The sequence below is a fragment of the Cinclus cinclus genome, chromosome 2 (genome assembly GCF_963662255.1).
Source record: "Cinclus cinclus chromosome 2, bCinCin1.1, whole genome shotgun sequence".
Classification (NCBI taxonomy): domain Eukaryota; kingdom Metazoa; phylum Chordata; class Aves; order Passeriformes; family Cinclidae; genus Cinclus; species Cinclus cinclus.
Genome location: NC_085047.1, coordinates 117,412,390 through 117,437,282, shown reverse-complemented (window position 1 = coordinate 117,437,282; position 24,893 = coordinate 117,412,390). Strand labels below are relative to the sequence as shown.

General features: G+C 54.5%; 2 protein-coding genes across 8 annotated transcripts in view; both read right to left on the bottom strand.

Moving 5' to 3' along the window:
* Nucleotides 1-3,864: 3,864 nt before the first annotated feature.
* CHRNA10 (cholinergic receptor nicotinic alpha 10 subunit) lies at nt 3,865-6,166 on the bottom strand. The gene is made up of 5 exons (XM_062515254.1): nt 6,106-6,166; nt 5,710-5,855; nt 5,245-5,399; nt 4,476-5,008; nt 3,865-4,349 (listed from the first exon to the last, which is right to left on the bottom strand). Exons 1-5 carry the CDS (start codon nt 6,164-6,166, stop codon nt 3,865-3,867), a joined length of 1,380 nt encoding a protein of 459 aa, XP_062371238.1.
* A 1,193-nt stretch (nt 6,167-7,359) lies between these two features.
* The window catches only part of NUP98 (nucleoporin 98 and 96 precursor), a 43,654-nt gene continuing 26,120 nt past the window's right edge, over nt 7,360-24,893 (bottom strand). For all 7 annotated transcript variants that reach the window (XM_062488232.1, XM_062488234.1, XM_062488236.1 and 4 more), the window contains 10 exons: nt 24,459-24,688; nt 23,894-24,163; nt 22,861-23,018; nt 22,101-22,244; nt 11,588-11,730; nt 10,897-11,118; nt 9,705-9,946; nt 9,026-9,180; nt 8,548-8,659; nt 7,360-7,869 (listed from right to left, as the gene is read on the bottom strand). In XM_062488232.1, coding sequence (XP_062344216.1) covers nt 7,658-7,869; nt 8,548-8,659; nt 9,026-9,180; nt 9,705-9,946; nt 10,897-11,118; nt 11,588-11,730; nt 22,101-22,244; nt 22,861-23,018; nt 23,894-24,163; nt 24,459-24,688 — 1,888 coding nt within the window. In that variant the 3' untranslated portion in view covers nt 7,360-7,657. The remainder of the gene's footprint in view (nt 7,870-8,547; nt 8,660-9,025; nt 9,181-9,704; nt 9,947-10,896; nt 11,119-11,587; nt 11,731-22,100; nt 22,245-22,860; nt 23,019-23,893; nt 24,164-24,458; nt 24,689-24,893) is intronic.

The window sequence follows — 24,893 nt, the reverse complement described above, 5'->3', positions numbered from 1 at the left end:
TGGCAGAGGCTGAGGCTGTTGTCTGCCAAGACACTGCCAGACTGTTGTGCCCAGCACTATGTGGGACTGGGAGGCCCCTTTTATAGCCTGGCAGAATCCCCTGTGTGACATCATGGGGCAGCCAGACCCCTTTTTGTGACAACATGGGGCAGGCAGAAATCCCTTTGTGACACCCAGGAGCACATGGGAGAGCCCTTGCTGCCTTGGGTGCAGCACAGTGAGAAAGAAACTTATGATATAATGGAAACAAATTTCAAAAGAATTGGAAGGCAAAATGCAAACAGAAAAAAGAAGTGAAGCGATGAGGTAAGGCTGTCCTGGGCATAGCGACCACCAAAGGAGGAGTTAGGGATTCCCAGGGGAGCAAGGGGGAGGCAGCAGAAATGGAGAGGGATGGCCTTTGGAAGAAGGGGCAGCAAAGCCCCAGTGACAGGGATGTCCTGAGGTCCTGCAGGGGGAAAACGAGAAGGGCCAAATCCCCAGTAGAATTTAATGCAGCTACTGCTGAGAAAGACAGAAAAACTTCTACAAAATAGGTTTGGTTGGGCTGGGGGGGGGGGGGGGGGGGGCGTTTCTTGTTGTATTTTTTTTTTTTTCACTGCTGACAGCAAACATTGAGCCAAAAAATGAGGCAAAGTCTGAGATCAGGCCTGCATAGCGTGAGTTTGGCAGAGCCGGTTCCTGCCTGACCAGGCCGCTGCCCTTGCAGGACAGGGTGCCCGCTGGGCTGGCGAGGGCTGGGGACGCTGCAGTTACCGCGCCAGCCCCGGCCGCTCCGCTCGGAATCCTTTGGCTCCGCTGGCCCGGCTCAGCGGCGGCGGGAGCAGCACGGGGGGAGGCGGCCGCGGCTGCACCAGGCTGCCAGGCACCCCCCGAGCCGGCCGCGGAGCTTGCCCAGGGCCCGGAGCTTGCCCAGGGCCCGGCCCGGCTCCCGGCCTCGCGCCCGGCCCGCGGGCAGCGGCTGCGGGGCTGGGGGCAGCGCCGGGCCCCACCACGGGTCGGAGCTGGGCATGCTGAACGCCAGCCCCAGGGAGCTGCCGCTGCCGCCGCTGCCCTCCGAGCCCGCGGCCTCGGCGATCACCACGGCCCTGGGGATGAACCAGGCCGCGGCCGCGCCGCTGCTGCCGCCCTCCAGCTCCGGGGAGCCGGCGCTGCCCCGGTCCGCGGCCTCGGCTCCGGCCCCTCCGGCCGCATCGCCCCTGCCCGCCTTCGGCCGCTGCTCGCCGGGGCCCTGTGGCCGCTCCTTGCCCCCCAGCAGCCCCGGCTCCACGGGCGCCTCGGGCTGGGCTGCCCTGCAGCCCCTCTGCATCCTCGGCCACCGGGGCGGCTGTGCCTGCAGCTCCTTGCGGTGCTCCTCAAAGAGCGCCTGGGAGTCCTGGCAGCTGCGGATGAACCTTGGGAAACGCCTCCTGGAGCTCGTGGAACCGCCTGGGGAGCTGCCGTGGGGCAGCTCCATGTCTGCTGATCTCCCTGCCCTGTCCACGTTGCTCTGCCCCTCCAGCCGGCCTCTCGCTGCGCTTGGGTGCTTTGAGTTGTGATGGATCCTCTGCAAGAACCACAGATGGGTGAGACAAGAGCAGCTCCCCAGAATGCTCCACATTGTCACGGCACACGCGCCACACCGGCTCACCCCAAACCCACACGGCCCGGCCCGGCCTGGCCAAGCCCAGCTCAGCCCACACAGTAGATCAGAGGCCACCTACCCACAGACACTTGTCCCGCAGCATGACAGTGACCAGGATGAGCTGCAGCAACACCATTGTGATGGCCACCAGCTCACCCATGGTGAAGATCTTGAGGAGCCCCATGGCACTGTCCCTGTCACGGTGAAGAGGTTCCCTGGTGACCTGCAGGGCCCCAGTGAAGGAGCCCCAACCCTGCTGGGGGGACAGAGGCTCTGGTGATGCCAGTCTGCAGTGTCACCATGCCCCATGGACCCTTTTATAGCCCAGCAGGTGGGCAGAGAGCCCTTTGTGACAATGTGGGGGAGCGAGAGCCCTCTGTGTGACATCACAGGGCAGACAGAGACCCCTGTGTGACACTGGAGTGCTGCTGGACAAAGGGGACATGGCCATGTGCCAGGCTATCCAAGCAGGGTGCACCAGGAGCACAGGGGCGAGTGCCGGGCAGCCGCAGCCCCCCACGGCAGCTCCCCAGGCGGTTCCACGAGCTCCAGGAGGCGTTTCCCAAGGTTCATCCGCAGCTGCCAGGACTCCCAGGCGCTTTTTGAGGAGCACCGCAAGGAGCTGCAGGCACAGCCGCCCCGGTGGCCGAGGATGCAGAGGGGCTGCAGGGCAGCCCAGCCCGAGGCGCCCGTGGAGCCGGGGCTGCTGGGGGGCAAGGAGCGGCCACAGGGCCCCGGCGAGCAGCGGCCGAAGGCGGGCAGGGGCGATGCGGCCGGAGGGGCCGGAGCCGAGGCCGCGGGCCGGGGCAGCGCCGGCTCCCCGGAGCTGGAGGGCGGCAGCAGCGGCGCGGCCGCGGCCTGGTTCATCCCCAGGGCCGTGGTGATCGCCGAGGCCGCGGGCTCAGAGGGCAGCGGCGGCAGCGGCAGCTCCCTGGGGCTGGCGTTCAGCATGCCCAGCTCCGACCCGTGGTGGGGCCCGGCGCTGCCCCCAGCCCCGCAGCCGCTGCCCGCGGGCCGGGCGCGAGGCCGGGAGCCGGGCCGGGCCCTGGGCAAGCTCCGGGCCCTGGGCAAGCTCCGTGGCCGGCTCGGGGGGTGCCTGGCAGCTGAGCCGGGCCAGCGGAGCCAAAGGATTCCGAGCGGAGCGGCCGGGGCTGGCGCGGTAACTGCAGCGTCCCCAGCCCTCGCCAGCCCAGCGGGCACCCTGTCCTGCAAGGGCAGCGGCCTGGTCAGGCAGGAACCGGCTCTGCCAAACTCACGCTATGCAGGCCTGATCCATAAAAAGCAATTAAAAAAAACCAAAAACAAACAAAAAAACCCAACCCCCACAAAAACCACCAATCCCTGAGGTATTATTTGTAAAATTAAGTTTTTCTGTCCTTCACAGCAGTAGCCATGTTAAGTTCTACTGGGGTTTTGGTCCCTCTTGTTTTCCCCCTGCAGGACCTCAGGATGTTCTTGTCACTGCAGGCTTTGCTGCCCCTTCTTCCAAAGGCCATCCCTCTTCATTTCTGCTGCCTCCCTCCTTGATTCCCTAGGAATCCAAAACTCCTCTTCTGGTGGACGCTTTGCCCAGGACAGCCTCTCCCCATTACAACACCCTCCAGTCCTGAAGAATTTATCATTTCCCTTCCCTTCCCTTCCCTTCCCTTCCCTTCCCTTCCCTTCCCTTCCCTTCCCTTCCCTTCCCTTCCCTTCCCTTCCCTTCCCTTCCCTTCCCTTCCCTTCCCTTCCCTTCCCTTCCCTTCCCTTCCCTTCCCTTCCCTTCCCTTCCCTTCCCTTCCCTTCCCTTCCCTTCCCTTCCCTTCCCTTCCCTTCCCTTCCCTTCCCTTCCCTTCCCTTCCCTTCCCTTCCCTTCCCTCCCTCTGTCAGCTAAGGCTCAGGGCCCTGACCCCCCCCCATCCCTCCCAGGGCCACCCTCACTGGACCAGCACCCTTGTCCCAGGCAGCAGGTGCAGGACACACAGTTTATTTCCAGTTCCACAGTTTATTTCCAGTTTGATGGATTTCTCAGGTGCAGGATGCCACAGGGGGATGGGGGTGCCCGCTCTGGTAGTTGGACAGGGGCTGGGGATCCCACTGGAGGTCAGGTAGCTCTTCGCCAGTGATGGTGCAGCTCCCACCTTGCAGCTTTGGGGGAGACCAGGGGCATTTGAGGGGAACCAGAGGCATTTGTGTCACCCTCACGAGCCACCGCAGCTACCGCCGTCCCTGGGGGTCACAGTGCTGGCTCCGCAGAGCCATCAGGCAGCATTGCCCAGAACCAGCACGCTCATGAGGAAGACCATGAGGAAGAAGACCCACATGAAGAAGCGGTCCATCACCTTGGCCACCTTCTTCCACTCGCCGGTGCGGCGCTGGTTGGCGCGGTGGTGCCGGAAGCAGCCGGCGATGTACCCAACGTTCCTCAGCAGGGCGTCGTGGTGACACAGGCAGTGGTCCCAGGGGCAGCCTGGCACCTCCGTGCCCACCCGCCCCTCCCCGGGGCTTTCCGCCGGTCGCCCGGCGTCCCCCACGGCTGCCCGCCCGCCCGGTGCCCGCCGGGGGCTCTTGCAGCTCTCGCCCACCTCGTAGACGCAGCAGAGCCGCGCCAGGTGGTGCAGGATGAGCCGGCGTGCCCAGGGGGGCACCGGCCGGGCCCCCGGCCCGCAATGGTGCACATTCATGATGAAGATGGTGAGCGCGGTGGAGGCCGTGATCATGGTCATGGTGGCGATGTAGTACTTCCCTGTGGGGGCAGCGGGCAGTGGCAGGGGGTAGGGGGGGTCCTGCACCCCACAGGGGCCCCTGTCTCCCCCCGTGCCACAGCCCTGACCCGGCACAGCCCCCCGGTGCTGGGTGCCGCTGGGCTCACCGATGAGCGGGACGCTCTCGGACGGGGGCATGCTCTCGGCCACCAGCAGCTGGAACACGGTGAGGGCCAGCAGCACCGTCACCCCCAGCGACACCTTCTCCCCCGAGTCGGCCGGCAGGTAGAAGCCCAGGGGCGCCAGGAAGGAGACCATGATGCAGGGCAGGAGCAGGTTGAAGATGTAGAAGGAGGCGCGGCGGCGCAGGAGCAGGGTGTAGGTGACATCGGGGTAGGGCTCGGAGCAGCAGCCGTAGGTGATGACGTTCCTCGTGGCCGGCATGCCTAGCACCTCCCACTCCACGTTCTCCACGAAGTCCCTCAGGTCCCCGGTGTCCAGCTGGTTGCGGAGGTCGATCTGGTTGCCATTGTAGGTCCAGGAGCCAAAGGTGAGGCGGCACTGCTGCCCGTCGAAGGGGAAGTAGGACACGTCCACCTTGCAGGAGCTCTTGGTGATGGCGGGCGAGTCCCACATGATGTGCCCGTCGGAGCGCAGCACCACGTTGGTCTCCATGGAGCCGCCGAAGTGCTCATCGGCGCTGGGCACGGAGGGGTGGCCGTGGGGCCACTTGCAGCCCCTGGCTGTCCCCTCGGTGGCGAGGAGTCAGTCCCAGGCACACTCGGCTGCTGCCAGCACCCCCCGCCCCCCATTTCCCTGCGTTTCCCACTCCAGGACCCTCCTGCTCCCACCCCGAGGCTGGCAGCACCCCGTGCAGCCCCCGGCCCCAGCCGGACCCCCCTCTCCGGGAGCAGCCGGGACCCGAGCACAACGCACTTGTTGTAAAGGATGATGTCCGGCCGCCAGACGTAGCTGCTGGGGATGCGGATGCTGTCGATGCCGCCGTACTCGTCCTTGTCCCAGGTGAGGTGCGCGTCCAGCCAGGTCTGGCGTACCCACAGGTAGGAGGTGAGGACCTGGTTCCTCTCGTCCTGCCGAGGGGACAGGGTGGGCGTGGGGCAATGGAGCGCGGTGCCACCCCCCACTCCCCTCGGCCCCCAGCCCTGTGGCCTCTCCGAGTGCCCTGCGGAGCTGGGGTGAGTTCGAGGGGGTCGTGCTGGTTTTGGGGATAACCGAGCTGTCTGCAAAGCGGTCTGAGCTGACTCGAGGGCAGCTGGGCTGGTTTGGGGGTGAGTGCGGGCTGGTTTCAAGAGCACAGCGCGGGGTCGAGCAGGACCCGCTGCGGGAGCAGAGCGCGGTGCCGGGGCCGGGGCCGGGGCCGGTGCCGTGCCAGGCGCTCACCATGTCGATGATCTGGGACAAGGTGACCTGGAAGGTGACGTTGAGAGCCCGGTCCGTGTCCTCCACGGGGCGCAGGGCGCTGGAGTAGTTGGCGAAGAGGTCGTGGAGCAGTTTGTAGGCGAACCTGCCCTGCGCCCCCCGGCAGCCTGGGGAGAGCCGGAGAGGGGGCTTGGAGGGGCCGCGGTGCAGCCGGAGCCCTCCCGAGGGATGCCCGGGACCGGCGGCGGGGACCCTCCGGCAGCTGGGAGGCACAGGGGAGCGCGACGGGCCCCCCGTTCCTCCTCCCCGCCAGCCCGAGCCCCCATCCCCGGGACTCCCTGTGTGCGGGGGGATGCCGCTCCAGGGACCACCCCGCGCCCGGAGGGGGATCCGCGCCCCCCGAGCCCCGCTGCTCACCCGGGGCCGGGAGGACGCCGGCGAGGCAGAGGGCGAGGCACAGGCGAGCTGCGGGCTCCATCCCGCCGCAGGTGCGGGGACACGGGGGGGCGGGTGACGTCAGGGCGGGGACAGGCGGGGGGGCACGGCCCCCAGCACCCAGGGCCAGGGGTCCCGGCCGGGATGGGCTCCGGGTGCAGCCGAGCCCCGTTTGGGATGGGTTTGGGAGGCACCGGTGGCAGCCCGGTCCCTGGCCCGGCCCGGGGACACCGCTGCAGGAGCCGAGGGTGGCTGGTGCAGCCCTGGGGTGGAGTGACCCCCGGGCACAGCAAGGGACATCGCGCTCGCCGGTTTTAGGAAGAGCAGGGGAAGGGAAGAGGCAGATTATTGCCGTTCGGTGAGGAGACAATCCCGGCAGGTTGAGGGGCACGAGCCGGGAGATGAAGCAGCGAGGGGCAGCAGCGCCTGGCACGGGTGAGCCGGAGCATCCCCAGCTCCGGCTCCGGCTCCGGCTCCAGCCCCGGGGAAGCCGCCGACTCCTCTCCCCCGGCGCCTCCTGGCACCTTTCCCACGCCGAGCCCCGGCGGCAGATGCCGAGCGGTTTTGAGGCCGGAGGTTTTGTTTCCAGGCAGTGAATTATTCATCCCAGCCCGTCCCGCCCGGGCCGGGGCCGCTCAGGCCAATTACAGTAATGGAAGGAGGCGAAGCCGCAGTGACCCGGCCCCTGCACACAGCCAGTGTCACCTGGATGCGCCACCGGTCAGGGACACCTCCCACTGTCCCAGGCTGCTCCAGCCCCAGTGTCCAACCTGGCCTTGGGCACTGCCAGGGATCCAGGGGCAGCCACAGCTGCTCTGGGAATTCCAGCCTGTGCCAGGGCCTGCCCACCCTGCCAGGGAACAATTCCTAATTCCCAAGATCCCATCCAGCCCTGCCCTCTGGCAGTGGAAGCCATTCCCTGTGTCCTGTCCCTCCATCCCTTGTCCCCAGTCCTTCTCCAGCTTTTACAGGAACCCCTTTCAGTACCAAAAGGCCACAGTCTGGTTTATCTGGGTTCCCCACACTCTGTCCTGGAGATGAGTGACTGAACGGCTTTTCCTCCCAAGATTCTGAAAGAGCCTACCCTGATCGGCAGCAAAGGCAAGGTGGGATTGTACTGGACACTCCCAGGCTGTCCTTTCCCCCACCCAACCAGCCCAACCACACAGGGGTGACACATCAAAGGACACACACCTACCAGCCCAAACCCTTAAAAAGCAAAGGAACCCATGGGAGTACTATAAACATTTTATTTATTGTTTTCAAAAAGACAGGAAAATAATCTAGAGCATTTATTTATATTTTTTGATAAAAACCTTTCGATACTCCTCATGCATGAAGACCTCCTGTGTGCACGGGTGGTGCCGCTGGGGCAGGAGCCGCAGTGCGAGCGGAGCCATTTCCCAAGGCGTGGTTCTGCTCCTGGGTCAGTGCTGGGTCAGTCCTGGTCAGTCCTGGGTCTGTCCTGGTCAGTCCTGGATCAGTGCTGGGTCAATCCTGGCTCGGTCCTGGCCAGGCCAGGCCCAGCAGGTGGTCAGTGTGCAGCCAGGGCCAGCTCACGCAGGTAGGCCTGGGTGAGGCCGCGCAGCTCCTCCAGCGCGTAGTCCTCGGGCATGGGCAGGCGGCCGATGTGCGGGGCCAGCAGCCGCAGGGGCACGCGCGGCTCGGCCGCCTCGGGGCCCGGCTCGGGGCCCTGCTGCAGGCTCAGCACCACCCGCAGCACGTTGGCCACGCGCTTCGCCATGTCTGCAAAGAGCAGGGACAGAGCTCTGCGTGTGCTCCGCTGAGGGAGCGCCCAGAGCCAGCCCGCCAGTGGGGACTGACAGGGCTGGGGAGCCGTCCGGGAGTCGAGGAACGTGGGCTGCGCTGTCCCCTCCCTGCTCCCTCCCTCAGCGCAGGCAGAGCGGCTACAGGGAGAGGAAACGGCCTCAGGCTGTGCCAGGGGAGCTTTAGGTTGGATACTGGGGAAAATTCCTTCTCCCAAAGGGTTGAGGACGCTCAGCCTGGAGAAAAGGAGGCTCAGGGGGGACCTTGTAGCTCTGCACAACTCCCTGACAGGAGGGGCAGGGAGGGGGGGGTCAGGCTCTGCTCCAGGGAACAGGGACAGGAGGAGAAGGAACGGCCTCAGGCTGGATACTGAGAAAATCCCTTCCCAGATAGGGCTGTGCAGCCCTGGAACAGCTGCCCAGGGCAGGGGTGGAGTCCCCATTCCTGGAGGGAGTTCACAGCCCTGTGGATGTGACACTTGGGGACATGGTCAGTAGTGGCCTTGGCAGTGGAATGGCTGGACTCAATCTGAAAGTATTTTTGAAATTTTTTCCAACCTAAATGATTCAGTGAGTTTGGGATCCAGCTGCAGCCCAGGTGTGAGCCAGGCTGGAGCTGGCTGTCCCAGGGAGCTGCTGGACAGGGGTGTCACCATACCTGACTGAGCCAGGCGGTCCTTGGCGTTGTGGCACTGCAGCTGCTCTATCCTGTTGCACAGGGATGTCACTTTGGTGTGTAACCGCTCCAGCTCGTAGGTGGAAACATCCAGCTGGAAGCACACAGGGGTCAGCTCCAAGGCAGCACAGCCACAGCCAAACCCACCCACCAGGTGACACCAAAACCTGCCCGAACTGACACCACAGCAGGGAAAGGGGAAGCCTGAACAGGAATTTGGAGGAATGGACACAGACTGCTAGGTTCATCCCATCCCTTTCACTTGTCACTGTCACACACCCACAGAGCACATCTGCAGGGCACTGCCCACCCCTTGCTGTGACAGCAAAGCCCAGTTCTAGAGTTGCCCCGTGTTGTGTGTGAAGCGTCTGTCAAAGAGGAGCACCGAGTCCCCCCAGCAGTAAGAGCTGCAATGCAGACTATCTGAGCTCCCCAAGCACAGGGAAGGCAGCTCCCATACCTGCTGAATCCTGTCCAGCATCTCATTCACACGGATGTAGTCGAGGTAGACCAGCCCTGCCAGCTCCCAGTCCTGGATGAGCGCGCTGCGCTCCGGGGGTGCCAGGTCTTCCAGGAATCCCTTCAGGTACTTGTAGTTCTCGTTGATAATTGCATCTGCAGAGAACAGGAGTTAGGAACACAGGCCACGCTGTCTGCCACAGGAAAGACACCCACGGATCAGGGAACAGGAAGGCCACTGCTGCCCTTGTTCCCAGAGGCCCCTGTGCTCCAGGAAGGTGGGGCTGTGCAGCAGAGAAAGCTCCCGTTTGCCCAGGAAAAGCACCACACCGGGTATCCAGAGACAGCTGGTTTGGAACTGCCAGCCCCTCTATGCTAACTCTGCTGCTCCAAACCCAGCTGATCCCTTCACTGGCCACGCCATGGCTTGGAATCATGGAGCCACTTGCTGGTTTGGGTTGGGAGGAACCTTAAATATCATCCAGTCCCACCCCCTGCCACTTGTGCCCAGTCCCTCTCCAGCTCTCCTGGAGCCTCTTTAGGCTCTGGCAGGGACTCTGAGCTCTCCCTGGACACCCCCAGCTCTCCCAGCCTGGCTCCAGAAGGGCTCCAGCCCTGTTTCTGCCATGCCTTGGTGTGCTGCTCAAAGGACAAGATGCAAGGGGAGCAGCAAGACCCACCTGAGGCCAAGTGCCTGACAACCAGCTTGTGGCACTGGTTCCAGTGCCCAGCCTTGAACAGAAAAAGGGCCTCTTTGTGCTTGTCTCCCTCCATCCTGGCCCGCACCGCCTTGGCCTCGTGGATCCAGTGTGGGGGGATGCAGAGGCGCTGTGTCAGGAAGGTCTCCTTGGCCCAGGACTCGGGGGTGTCAGCCAGGGCACAGTGCCGGCCCAGCAGCTCCCGCACGGCCTGCTCCCGGATACTGGGGAGAGAGAGAGAGAGAGAAGCATGGAATCCTGCTCCCGGATACTGGGGAGAGAGAGAGAGAGAGAGAAGCATGGAATCCTGCTCCCGGATACTGGGGAGAGAGAGAGAGAGAGAGAGAAGCATGGAATCCTGCTCCCGGATACTGGGGAGAGAGAGAGAGAGAGAAGCATGGAATCCTGCTCCCGGATACTGGGGAGATAGAGAGAGAGAGAAGCATGGAATCCTGCTCCCGGATACTGGGGAGAGAGAGAGAGAGAGAAGCATGGAATCCTGCTCCCGGATACTGGGGAGAGAGAGAGAGAGAGAGAGAGAGAGAGAAGCATGGAATCCTGCTCCCGGATACTGGGGAGAGAGGGCAGCATGGCACTGAACGAGCACCACTAGGTCACCTCAACACGACCAGCAGGACACTGGAACGAGATGGCCTTCAAGGCCCCTCCCACCCCAAACCAGTCTGGGATTCTGGGATTTTCCTCAGTGGCACAAAGCCCTCCAGGTGCACAGTTCCATGTGGGAGAAGCCACTACAACCACAGGTCTTTAGAACTGACCCCAGGTTATTTTAAGGCCCAGGACAGTCCCACAGGTCACTCACTGTGTGTCCATGCCCAGGACAGTCCCACAGGTCACTCAGTGCCTGTCCATGCCCAGGACAATCCCACAGGTCACTCAGTGCCTGTCCATGCCCAGGACAGTCCCACAGGTCACTCACTGTGTGTCCATGCCCAGGACAATCCCACAGGTCACTCAGTGCCTGTCCATGCCCAGGACAGTCCCACAGGTCACTCACTGTGTGTCCATGCCCAGGACAATCCCACAGGTCACTCAGTGCCTGTCCATGCCCAGGACAGTCCCACGGGTCACTCACTGTGTGTCCATGCCCAGGACAATCCCACAGGTCACTCAGTGCCTGTCCATGCCCAGGACAGTCCCACAGGTCACTCACTGTGTGTCAGGCTCGTGCAGCATCACGAACACAGCCCATTCCCACAGCCCCTCACTCTCCAGCTGGGCAGCATAGCTGGTGTTCAGCACCCCCCAGCTCTGCTGGGACAAGTGGCAGTAGTTCAGGGCCCGCAGCACTTCCCACAGGTGCCAGCTGAGGCGGAAATCCAGTGGATCAGAGGTGACACTCCTGGGATCCAGCAGCTGGTCCAGCTCATAGGACCTGGAGAGGAAAACTCTGGTAACTAAAAGAGCTCCCCTCCAATCCCCTACCTTCATCCACCTCCATGTGTGTGATTTACATCTGTGTGGGGGCTTGGTTTTCTTTTTTAAGAAGAAAATAACAGTATTTACTGCTAAAATTCTTATGAGTCTGCACCCAGACCATCACCCCTTTTCCTCTTTATGTGTTCCCCTGCAGATTTCTCACTGCCTTCAAAAAAGGCAGCTACAGAGAAGTCTCCCTGCACTCTTCAGACACAGAAAGCACCTAAACCCCCACAAATATGCCCCAAAGCTGAAGGCTCCCCATCTCTACCACACCCAGGTGTGACACCACCTTCTGTCAAGGGGTATGTGTGGGGCTGCTCTAAGTGGCTCAGCCTGATTTCATACCCCTGGTTGGTGAGCTCAGGAAGTCACTGACTGATCATGATTTTTTCTAAATATTTACTGAACTCTCTGCCACTTACCTGTCACTGTAGAGCTTTAACAAGTGGAAGCAGACATCTCTCAGAGGCCTTCCTCCATTGTCATCTTCTTCAATGACACACCCAGAATCTTCCAGGTAAGAAGGCAGAGGACAGCAGGCGTATTTTTCACACTCTGAGGTGTTCTAGGGAGAAAGTTTTAACAGTAAGTTTAAAGATAATATTTTGAACAAAACTGAATTCCACAGCTCAGCAGGCTCAGGAGAAACTTTCTGCTCCAAAGAAGGTGCAAACAAATGCACCTGCAGTTGCAACCTCCCCAGAACTATGGACCAACATGAAACACCTGAACCCAAAATGCTTGGGCAGGTTCATGTCTCACACTGAGCTCTTAAAAAACACTGCCTGGAGGGAGAGCCAGCTGTATTCCCAAAGGATTTTATAGCTGGAAAACCACACAGGCCTTGATGGAATGAAGGGGTGCATCCCCATGAGCCTTCTCTCTGTAGCTAAGCAGGGTTTGGCAGCCACAAGCAGCACTGCACACACTTAGTCAGCCACAACAATTAACTGAGAACTTACACTACAGCTGGGTATGCCAAAGTGCTCAACACTGTGCACACTAAATACTGAAGCAAACATCACTGACAAGCTCCCAGACTTGCTGCTGTGCTCAGGCTGCCTTGAGGGAGGGCTGAGCTGGCTTTAGTTAAATGATTAAACATGTTTTTCAGCAGAACCCTTTGTCCTGCTGCACACAGAGCTGAGAGCTCTGCAGCAACACACAGAGATCTGCATAATGCATGGAGCCCCAGGGATGTAGGACAATGTCTGGGGGGGCTGGGGGCACACAGGGGTGTGGGACAGGGGCTGGGGGGTGTAAGGGACAGTCTCAAGTGTCCCTCATTTCCCTCAGGACCATCACAAGAACAGACACTGAGACCCCAAGGAGCCCACTGGTTTCAGACAGGAGTTCTGGCCTGGCAGAGGGGGATGCTTGCCCAGTAACTGTTTGTAGCTGTGCTGAGGTCCTGTCATGGCACACTGCTCTCCAGCTGGGATCAACATGTTCAGTACATCTGTACCTGCCTCTCTGGGCACACAATGGTCCATACAGCTCCCCACCTCTTGGCCAGATGCCACTCCCTTTGGGAAAAGACCATAAAAAGTGACTTTCTGGAGAGACTTTGGAGATCTCCCCACGGAAGGAAGACACATCCACTGGCAGAACACCACGAGGACCTTGTCCCATCTGTTGGTAGCTATTCCCCATCCCCTTTTTCTCTCTCTCTCTTTACTTTGTTTCCTTTATCTCTCCCCTCTATGGCATAACTGTGTTGTTAGCACAAAATAAAAGTGCTCTGCTGTGAGTAAACTGAAGTTTACTCCTGCTGTGCCTTTTGCACTCTGAGATCAAAATGAACCATCAAAACCCCCATCTGTACTGGGGGATGGTGACATTAAATTAGTGTCAGGGGCAGGATTCTGGCAGACATAAGGGGTGCAAGGTGTAGTCTGTAATAAAGGAAGGACATCTTGCTCCAGCCACACTTTGCTGGCCACCTCCAAAGGGGTGAGCTTGTCATGAAAGCAAGGGGGGCAAGTTCAGATTTCCCACAAACTGCACAGGCCTAGGTGGAAAGCACCCCCACACTCGTTTGAGGGCTCTGTCTGCAGAATTTCACTAAAGATCTCTTGGTGTGAAAGACAGGACTGTTTTGTTGGTTTTTATTGTGGTTTTTTTGACTGCTTGGTGAAGGGAAGAGACAAGCAGAGATTTGTACTGAAGGTAGTACCTCCCAAGCAGCTTCAGTCTCTTCACCCACACAGGGAAGTGAAGGGGAACACAGAGAAAAGCTCTGTGTGTGTGTGTATGTGTAACTTAAATAATATACCTCCCTGTAGTGGTTTTTACTTATCCCTGCAGAAAATGACTGAAAATTCCAGTGCAACAGACAAAGCTGCATTTTATGCTCTATTAGCTGAATATGATGCCAGACCCTCCCAAGGAGGGGCAGAGTGGGCACACAGTAATTGGTTTAATTTAGAAAATGTGATTGATAGAATATGTTTTTTGCAACATGAAACAAAATTCAAACCGGGCAAAAATAAAACTATACTCTGTTCAGTTTTGGGAGCTTGTCTTACAGCAGCTATAGAAACTCTCTTTAAGTGAGGAAGTGAGGAAAGCACAATTATGGACTCTCTACAAAACCTAGTTGAAATTTTGCAAAAACAATTAAATGAAGAAAGGAATGAAAACCATTTGTTAAGGAATGAAAACCGTTTGTTATGAGATGAGAACCATTTGTTATGAGAGGAACGTACCAAAGATTCAAAGCATGCTGACATACCAAAAGAAACAGAGAAGGAAACTTCATATTAATCAAATATACCCTCAAAAGGAACTATCTCTGATGAAAAATTGCAGTGAACGCTGCTGCCCTAGCTTGAGACTGGTGGTTAAAACAGAATACAATTATATCAATGATGAGGATTTAGATCCACACATAACCACTAAAGAAATCCCATATACTGCTACTGAATTGGCCAAGTTGAAAAAGGAATACAGACACCTTCCCCATGAATCTGAGACTGAATACATATGTCTGAGTGTCACTCACTGGGGGAGATCAGATTTAATAATCAGAACAAGAAGCTGATGCCTGCTGGGGACATGGGGTTTTCTTTACAACAGGAGACAGACGTAACCCATGGTCCCTAACCCAGGGTGCAGCCTACTGGGCAGGGGGGCTTAACCCCTTGGAAAGGGGAGACCCTGTAGCTTTAATTGGGACTCCCAACCAACTTTTAGAAAACATTCACAAAGCTGCCTGCTTGCAAATGATACGTGAAAGAAAATTAACTATTGGCTATGAATCACCTATGCCATTACCTGTAATGCCTGAAATTATGACCCCTTTAATTTGTGGTCTCCCAGAGTCACCTTAAACCTACAGCAATTTTCCTTCAAAAAGCCACTGCAGCTATAACCCCTGTAGACAGACAGAGTTCTTGGGGACCCGAGTGACCAACATGGTTCCACTGACTCTGGGCCCATTCCCCTTCCTCCCTACACAACCCCTTCTCAGCAGACACCAGGTTCACAGTCACCTTCTCCTGCCAGTAGCAGTAAAATTTGGACATGAAGCGAAGTTGCAGAAGAGCTATTGAATTACAGTAGAACATATGGACCTATAAAAATCCCAGAGGAAAATCAGAGAAAACAAAGGGTGTTAGACACATTGCTTCTCCTAAAGATAAACCAGAAAAAGGTAAACAAGTCTCTAACTGCCAATACTGGTGGTTGTTAGGGATAAGGAAAAAGGTCCCCAGAGATGTAATGGATGGTTTACCACTTGAAAAGCTAACAAAAGTAGTTTCAAACTGGCACTGTCCCAGGTGTACGGTACCAAACTCCCCCACTGCACACCTAGCACACCCCTCCCTCCACAGGTTCTGGGAGCTGAGCTAAAACCACTTCAGAAGCAGGGAAACTAAAGACTCTGTCCCTCATGGGTGAGCATGGGGGGCAGTTGGTTATTTCTATGGATGCTCACCAGAAATCATGAAACTGGAGATCTACTGATAACAGCAATAGTTGGCCCTAAATGGGCATTCATTACTTTGGTGGTTGATACTGGAGCCCAAATTTCTGCATTAACAATTTTAGCTGCCCAAAAGTGTGGAGTTGTTTCAACAAAGAAACGATGTTGTGTTCTTAATGCCTTAGGAACCACAGAAGCTATGGATATAGCTCTTGTAAAAATTACACTGCCTGGAGAGGAGAGTCAATTAGTTATCAAAATGGTAATTGGAGACATCCCAAAGGATTTATTAGCAATGGATGTCCTTGCTGGGAGGTAGTGGGAATATAAAGAGGGCTGTCTTTGGTCTTTTGACATGTCATGTCTTAATATCAGACTGCTCCAAGCTGCACCTTCCCTACCCCTCAGTAAAATCACTCATGTCAAACAATACCCTCTTCCCTCTGGGGCCAAGGAATGAATCAAACCAGTTATACAGGACCTGAGAGACCAAGGAGTGATAATTAATACTCATTCTCCTTTTAACTCTCCAGTATGGCCAGTCCAGAAATGAAATGGGAAGTGGAGGCTGACAGTAGATTTTCGCAGGCTAAATGCCAACACAGACCCTCTTACAGCAGCAGTCCCAAATACAGCTAAGTAATAACATCAATTCAAGAAAAGGCTCATTCAATCATGGCAACTATAGATGTTAAAGACATGCTTTTCATGATTCCTATACAGCCAGAAGCTATGGATTGTTTTGCCTTCATGTGGGAAGGACAATACACTTTTACCAGGCTCCCACAAGGGTATAAAAACTCTCCCACTTTGGCCCACCACGCTTTAGCCCAAGAATTAGAAAAGATACCCAAACCTGACACTATAATTGTTTATCAATATAGTGATGATATCCTTGTGGGAGGAGATGAAATAGAAGTAGTGGGAGATACTCAGCGAAAAATAATCTCTCATTTGGAAAGCCTTAATTTACAAATTCCTTCAGAGAAAATTCAAAAACCTTCTCAGGAAGTGAAGTTTTCAGGAATGTGATGGAAAGGAGGTATGGCATGCATTCCACCTGATACCCTAACCTCTTTAGATCAGATTAAAATGCCTGAATCCAGAAAAGATCTCCATCAAGCTTTAGGATTATTGGTGTTCTGGAGAAAACACATTCCAGATTTTCCAATAACTGCCAGGCCTCTTTATGACTTGCTGAGGGAAGAGGTGAAATGGGATTGGACTCCTTCTCAGGAGGAAGCACTGCAAGTGCTGATTTTTAAAGCAACAGCTCATCAAGCCCTGGGCCCTGTTCACCCCACAGACCCTTTCCAGGTAGAGTGGGGATTCCCCATCTCGGGGTTGTCAGTTCACATATGGCAACAAGGCCCTGATGGTCCTACAAGGCCTGTTATTTGTTTGTATTTCCGTGGCTTTCAAGATGCTGAATAAAGATACGCTATCTGGGAAAAAGGGCTGTTTGTGGTTAGCTTAGCTCTCATAGAAGTGGAGAAAATTGTAGGGCAACAACCAATTACATTAAGAGGTCTTTCAAAGTGATCAAAATGGTCACTATTGGGGCTCCCCCTCCCCGATGGGGTGGCCCAGAGATCCTCAGCTAGGAAGTGGTATGCCCAGATTGAACATTATTGTAACATCTTCTCACTAACAGAAGGAGCTGTAAAACATTTGGTTATACAAGAAACTGAGAGCCTGGGGAGCAGCCAAGACAAAGCTGCCTGGGTAATTGAAGTAGCCCCTCCTTTCTCCTCTGAACAAACAGCAAATTCTTGGTTCACTGATGCTTCTGCCAAACCAGAGGGAAAGGTGTGGAAACACAGAGCAGTAGCCCTCCACACTTCCTCTGGTGAACAAATTATTACTGAGGGGGAAGGCAGTGCTCAGGTTGGGGAACTGATGGCTGCCTGGAGTGTTTTCCAGTGTGAGGTCCAGAATACCTCTCTTGTTTACATTTACACTGACTCCTATGCTGTGTTTAAGGGATGTACAGAGTGGCTTCCTTTTTGGCAGCAAAATGATTGGGAAGTTAACAGAATTCCAGTATGGCAAAAGGAGAAATGGCAAGAAATTCTAAATATCGCAAGTCGGGGGAATTTTGCCATGGGGTGGGTGGCTTCTCACCAGACAGATGGAAACCCAGCTAGTGAGTGGAATAATACAGCTGAGGAGTTAGCAAGAATAAGTCCCCTGAAAAAGGAACAAATTACAGAGAACTGGGAGCACTTATTAGAATGGCTGCATGTAAAAAAGGCAGCACACAGGTGCAAAAGATTTGCACAAAGAAGCCCTCGCCCGTGGCTGGCCTGTCACCAGGGAAATGTGTAAAACATGCATCTCAGCCTGCCAGCAAGGTGACAGACAACTAGGAAGACATCCTTTGGAAGATGACCTTCTGCACTTAAGAAAAGGTAAAGTCTTATGGGACGCATGGCAGGTGGATTATATCAGTCCCTTTAGGAAGTCAGGGGACAAACACTTTGTGCTGGTGGGAGTGGAGATTATATCTGGGTTAGTCCAAGATGAAGCTTTTGGAAGAGTTAGAGGAGATAACACTGTTAAAGCATTGCAAGAGTGGTTTGGAACTTTCCCAAAACCACAGGAAATTCAATCTGATAACGGGTCTCGCTTTACTGATAAAGTTGTACAAGACTGGGCAAAAGACTAAGGAATAAAATGGACTTTTCACATGCCTTACTACCTCCAAGCCAATGGAATTGTAGAAAGGACCAATGGTCTCCTAAAACGACTCCTGAAACCATAGGAGGTAAGCAATAAAAGGTGTAAATGATAGATGGGGGGTGAATGGTGTCCCAAAATAACTGCCTTTTGTCCAAAAGCCCCAAGCATAATTCCTGCACTACAGGGCCCTGATGATCCTGAGAATCCAGCACACTACCCTGGACAACCTGTACTAGTGAACCTCCCTACTGCAGGGGAAGTACCACTAGTGCTAAAACCCCCTCTGAATCAATATGCATGGGTAGCTACCAATGCTCTGGGGAAAGAGCATTGGATAAGCACATGCTGGATAGTTCCATCAGTCTAAACTCCTGCCTCTTTGTGGCAGCCTCTGTTGTGTTTACTTTTCACAGAAGAACACCCAGGGACATGAAGACCAGATAAACCATGATAACACTGCTGATACTCCTCTGCATCCTACCACAACACCATGGCCAGAACTTGGCCGAGTGGCCATGGTCTGAAGCCATCATCAGGTACACCAGTGCTCTGGGACCCTGCCCCAGAGATTGTCACCCAAACCTAGTACCTTGGTACTGCATGATTCTGAGGTGTACTGTTCAAGTATAATTTACTTTAACCAAACCAATCTATGTCACATGTAATTGGCAAAGTGATCCAGCAGAGCAGCCAGGTCTGAAAGGTCTAACCTATAGATTCAAAATAAATGCTGTGGCAAGACCCATACTGACTGCAGTAATGACATACCATGGGGTAAGCACCTCCCTAGTGTTGGATGACAAAAACAATGTTTCTCCTCCCTTTATGGTAACATGAGGTGATGATGTTACAATAACATGTAAATTAATTGCTGAATCCCTCATTGAACCTGTACACAGTTATGGCACAGAACCTCAGGGCTGTGTTCTATCTTGTGAAATTCAAAATCAGAACTGCTGGCTAAACTTGACTGCTCTACAATTTTCCCATAAAATTATGTGTGGTAAAAACAATACAAAATACTGGGGGGAATTTGATGCTGATGTTGTAACACCTACCACCCTACCACCAGTTATGCTGAGCCCGAGAATTTTTGAAATTGGACCACATGTAATTTGGAAAACTGGCCAACAACAAATATTGTTTAATCCAGCATGGTCTCTTAAACAAATCAAATTGTTAATGCAAAACAATATTTCAGAAGTTCAGCCAGCTTGTTTGCCTTCTCTGCAAACCTCATTTGAAGGGTGGACAACGTGGTTGTGAAAGCAGAATCCTTCTAAAAAACAAATGACAAGAGACATAACCGGTGTTGTGGGAACAGGATTGGGAATTTTGAATAGCATTGATTCAGAAGTACTGATGAATAAATTGGCCACCACAATTGGGGATTTAACCAAATTACAGCAACCACTGCAGACATCTTTGACAGCTTTGGGAACCCAGCAGTGGTTGCTATCAAACATATTAGCAAATTGGGAAAAGGTAAATGTAAATGATCACAAATTGAGAATTGACAAACTCGGTGCTGCACAAAATAACATCTCTTTAGGTCTCAGCTGTATCCAGGCTCAATTGTGGATGCAGTCAGTTGTTGCCTCAATTATTAGAGATGGCAAGGAAGGCACTTTTCCTACTGAAATTCAGCAAATAATTTGGGATAGTGCCACTGACTTTGAAGGAGAATTCCAATCCTGGTGGAATTTGGTAAATTTTACCTATGACCCCAGCACAAACACAGCCAGAGCCTTTGTGCTGATGATACATAATGCTTCAGTGCATTCCATATTCCCCATCATTGCATTCGGGCTGAATCGTGATGGAGCTATTCTCTATCCTTTTAAGCATAGAGAATGGGCCCGTCAAATTGGTGAGAAGTGGGAAACTGTGAATTTGGAAACTTGTATTGTCCGGGAACAACAAGGGTTTATCTGTGAAAGTAACGCAATTAGAGCTCAAGATATTTGTTTGGACACAGAGCCAAATGTTTGCAACTTTGAAATACGTCCAAACAAGATTTCTGAAACAGTGCTGATTTATATAGGCAATGGTTGTGCATGCTTAAGAACTGCTTGCAATCGTGTTGTCATAGAAAATTTTGTAGTGGATACTAAAAATCATTCTAATCTTTGCATTTGTAACTTTACTAAAATTGTAGGATGTGATTTTTCTTATGTAGCCTCAGTTACTTATCACCTTTTGGAGTCCCGTTACAAGCTGATCCACCATTTATTGCCCACACCCATTGGAATGAACCTCACTCTGGTAAAGCAATTGCTGCTTCACCAAGATTTAACAAAATTTTGGAAAGGATTAAGAAAAATGGACAAAGAACCCTGATAACTGTTCATCACAATGTAAAGGAACTACATCATGATTTGGAAAGAGCAGAAAAGGATGCTAAGCACAAGTGGTGGGATACACCCTTTGGGTGGTCACCTACTGCCACAGGTGTCCTGAACAAATTGTGTCATCCCATCATTGTCCTTTTGATTTTGGTCTTGATTGGTTCTGTTTTATCAGCAATCCTAAACATCATGAACTGGAGAATGATGAAGCAGTTAACACAATTGACATCCATAATGAATACACACAAATTGGTCACTGCTGACGTCCCTAAGGTTATTGATGCAAAATGAACTACAGAAGTATTTAAGGTAAGACGTGATATTGATTACTTGTGGTTTTAAACTGAAATTGTTTATACTGGCGTTTTAAATTGAAATTACTGATCAATTATTTTACTTGTGTTTTAAACTGAAAATACTTAAATTGAAATTACTTCAAAAGATTAACTTGTCCTGTTTTGTTTCCTTTCCCTTTGTCCTTTCCTATTTTTCTGCTTTATCCTACTTTCTGTCCCTATTTTTTTTGGAATATGCTACCAACTTGGACAAGTCCTGAAGACTTCACAACTGAAGGCACCCCAACAACACTACAGAGGAGCTCTCTCGACAACGATCGTGAGTCACAGGGGGTGTAAGAGACAATCTGAAGTTTCCCTGATTTTCCTCACGACCGTCACAAGGAGACCCCAGTGAACCCCACTGGCTGCACACAGGAGTTTTCTGGCCTGGCTGGCTTTGAACAGGAGTTCTGGCCCGGCTGAGGTAGATGTTTACCAAACACCTGTGTGCAGGTGTGCTGTGCTGTCAGGGTACACCGCTCTCGAGCAGACAACAGCCCAGTCATGTCAGCACCTGCCTCTCTGAGCACACAGTGGTCCATAAATCTCCCTGCCTCTTGGCCAGACATCACTCACTTTGAGAAAAGACTGCAAAAGGTGACTCTTTGGAGAAGCCTCTGGAGATCTCCCCATGGAAGGAAGACCACGAGGACGCCGTCCCATCCTTTGGTAGCTATTTCCCTTCCTCTTTTTTTCTCTTTTCTCTATCTCTTTCTTGCCTTAAACTCTCTCTTCTATCACATAACTGTGTTGTTAGCACAAAAGAGAAGTGCTCTGCTCTGAGTATATTGAAGCATACTGTTGTCTTCTGCCGTGTCTTTTGTACCTCGAGGTCAAAGGAACCATCATGACCCCTGCCTGTATTGGAGGATCATGACAGAGACAAAATAGAAGTAGTGGGAGATACTCAACAAAAAAATAATCTCCCATTTGGAAAGCCTTAATTTACAATTTCCCTCAGAGAAAATTCAAAAACCTCCTCAGGAAGTGAAGTGTTTGGGAACTTGGTGGAAAGGAGGTATGACATGCATTCTACCTGATACCCTAACCTCTTTAGATCAGATTAAAATGCCTGAATCCAGAAAAGATCTCCATCAAGCTTTAGGATTATTGGTGTTCTGGAGAAAACACATTCCAGATTTTTCAATAACTGTCAGGTCTCTTTATGAGTTGCTGAGGAAAGGGTTGAAATGGGATTGGACTCTTTCTCAGGAGGAAGCACTGCAATTACTGATTTTTGCTGCAGTTAGCCATGGAATCATGGAAGGGTTTGGGTTGGGAGGGACCTCAGAGCCCACCCAGTGCCACCCCTGCCATGGCAGGGACACCTCCCACTGTCCCAGGCTGCTCCCAGCCCCAGTGTCCAACCTGGCCTTGGGCACCGCCAGGGATCCAGGGGCAGCCACAGCTGCTCTGGGAATTCCACCCTGTGCCAGGGCCTGCCCACCCTGCCAGGGAACAATTCCTAATTCCCAAGATCCCATCCAACCCTGCCCTCTGGCAGTGGGAAGCCATTCCCTGTGTCCTGTGCTCAATCCCACATTCAGCAATTCCTGGCTGCTCACAGGAGGCTCCGTGCAGCACCAGGCAGGCAGGAGCACCCTGCAGGGCTCCTCCTGGGCAGGAGGGAGTGACCCACCTGGAATGCAGCCTCGTACATGGCCAGAGCCCTGGAGATGGAGGCCGTGGGGGGCAGCAGGTACCAGAGGTGCACGGCCACGCAGCGCTTCCAGTCCAGCAGTGAGCACACGTTGACGCTGATCCTCTCGGAGAGCTGCCACACCTGGTGCCACACACAGACCCTGCTCAGCCACACGGGCTGGGTGCCACTGGCAGAGCAGCCCCCTCCCCTCCCTGCCCTACCCCTGGGATGGCTCTGCCAGCAGTGAGGGATTTGTCTTTACAAATGAGCTGGGGACCTGCTGATAGATAAGACTAACACTGACAGATAAAAGAAACTATGGGATGGATTCCACCGATTGATGAATGAAAAATTGTATTTGCCTTTACAGACAAACTGTAGGTTTGCTGATAAATGAAACTGGATATTGAAAGATGAAAGCAGCAATGGGGTAAATCCATGAATTCCACAGGAATTAAAAATTAAAAGGGAGGGTTGTACATTAGAGGGGAATCTCAGGTATCAGGTGTTCTGGGAAGGCTGTGCCTCTCAAGTACTTCAGCCCATGGGAAAAGAGAGAGGGAAACATGGATGGGAAACTGGGATCAAAAGGAGGTCGAGTCCTCCAAAAATTGGAGAGACCGCAGGGGAATACCCCTTGGCCTCTCCCTTCATTCCGATAAAGCTACAGGACTCCTCAGTCTCCGTTCTGGACACAAAGCCCTGCTGTTCGCGGCTGAATTCTGCCGAGAGCTCTGAGGGGCGGGCCCTTCCTTACCGGCTTCCCGGCCAGCAGGGCGAAGAGGCGCAGCCGCTCCTCCTGCATGAAGCGGTCGCTGTGCAGGCGGTGCCAGTCCACGAGCTGCAGGGTCAGCAGGTCCCGCACGGGCTGGCTCCCGGCCAGCTGCGACAGCAGCAGCGCCAGCCGGTGGTCACCTGCGAGGGGACACGCCTGAGCTGCCACAGGGCTGCACACCTTGGGCTGGGAGGGATCCTAAAACCCAGCCCGCTGCAGCCCCTGCCACGGGCAGGGACACCTCGCACTAAATCAGTTGCTCCAAGTCCCATCCATTCCAGGAATAGCGAGGCCACAACTCCAATATTTCTTATGGAATAAGCCACTCCATAAACACCCGGTGTAACGGACAGGGGTAAAACCTGCCATAAGGCTCTGAAAATACATCTTTTTAACCCAAATATAAAGTGTCTGAACAGAAGCTCAATTTAAAAGATCATTCAATAACAATTCAAAGGAGTGACTGCGAAAACTTCCAGTTCCAAATGCACTCCAGCAGCACTTCCTAACTGGAGGAAGCTGACAGAGCCAAGGGAAGGGGACCAGGGAGTCCAGCAGAACCCCTACCCAACCTTCAAGGCCAGGTTGGATGGGGCTTGGAGCAACCTGTGATAGTGGAAGGAGTCCCTGCCCATGGCAGGGGGTGGGGCTGGATGGGCTTTAAAGTCCCTTCCAACACAGCCCATTCCATGATTTTGTGGTCACCAACAAAGGAACATTCTACACAGAGAGCAGCCAGTGACGATGAGCTCTTTATGTTTAAATTCTCTTTGTGCATGTCCTTTCTCCTCTCCACAAAAGCTGTGATTTAGGAACCATACAGAATCCTACGTAGGAAGGGACCCACAGGAATCACCCAGTCCTACCCCTGTCCCTGCCCAGACCCCCCCCAGCAATCCCAGCCTGGGCATCCCTGGCAGCTCCTGGAGCTCTGGCAGCCTCGGGGCCGTGCCCATTCCCTGGGGAGCCTGGGCAGTGTCCAGCCCAGCCCAGCCCAGCCCCCTGGCGTGCTCACCTGCCTGCTGTGCCAGCCTGCAGGCCTCGCCGATCCTCTTCCCCGTGAGGCAGCTGAACACGGCCTCCACGTGGCTGCCATGTCGGGACAGGGCCACCTCGTCCTCGATGCGCGCGGCCGCCGTCTCCGACAGCCAGCGCGAGAACGCCCTGCGGCGCTCCAGAGCCAGCACGTACTCGCTGGGCTCCTCCAGGCTGGCCTCCAGCTCCTTCAGCTTACCCCAGACGGCCTCACACAGTGTCCAGGCCAAGCACCAGTGCTTCACGACGGCTGTGGGGACACACACCCAGCATCAGAGTGGAAGCACAGAGCTCAGAGGGGCTCGTGGGAGGGCAGCTCTGGAGGGTTCCCTATCCCCATCCTGGAGGGTTCCCTATCCCCACTGTGTTTGGCAGAGGCTGCCCAGGGAGGTTTGCAGTGCCCATCCCTGCAGGTGTCACCTGGACGTGGCACTCAGTGCTCTGGGCTGGGGACAAGGTGGCCGTGGGGCACAGCTGGGACTCCGTGGGCTGGGAGGGCTTTTCCAACCTAAACCATTCTGTGAAAAGGATCATTCCACACTCACTCTCTGCCATAGTGGGATCCTCAGATGCTTTCCTGGCCCAGTCAGCATAGTCATGGATAGCAGAGACTCCAGGGTTGGGGGCCAGGAGAGGACAGGGCTCATCCATATGGACAGTGCTGTGCTTCAGCTTTATCTCCAGAGGGGTGAGATACAGCTCCTTGTCTCTGTCCATCTTCCATTGTTCCAAGCTCAACTTTTCCACATGAACTTTGAAAGGGGACTCTGTGAGTCTGGAGCAAAAGAGGAGATAGACCAGGTAGCAAACATTCTGCATGCTCTCCATGCAAGTGGAGCAGCTCATCCTGCAGCTTGTCCTAATTAACATGACAGTAAAACATGACCCAAGGCATGAAGATCCTGGTTTGGGATGTGGAGCCAGGCTTTGGGACCCTGAACACCCTGGGGTAATGGAAGGGTGTCCCTGGCCACAGCAGT

What these genes read in the sequence shown, in the direction of transcription:
- CHRNA10 (XM_062515254.1), bottom strand. Translation starts at nt 6,166, where the DNA reads ATGGAGCCCGCAGCTCGCCTGTGCCTCGCCCTCTGCCTCGCCGGCGTC. An exon ending in CGGCGTCCTCCCGGCCCCGG is followed by an intron (nt 5,856 to 6,105) that starts GTGAGCAGCGGG and finishes GGCTCTCCCCAG; the next exon opens with GCTGCCGGGGGGCGCAGGGC. An exon ending in CGAGAGCGTCCCGCTCATCG is followed by an intron (nt 4,350 to 4,475) that starts GTGAGCCCAGCG and finishes CTGCCCCCACAG; the next exon opens with GGAAGTACTACATCGCCACC.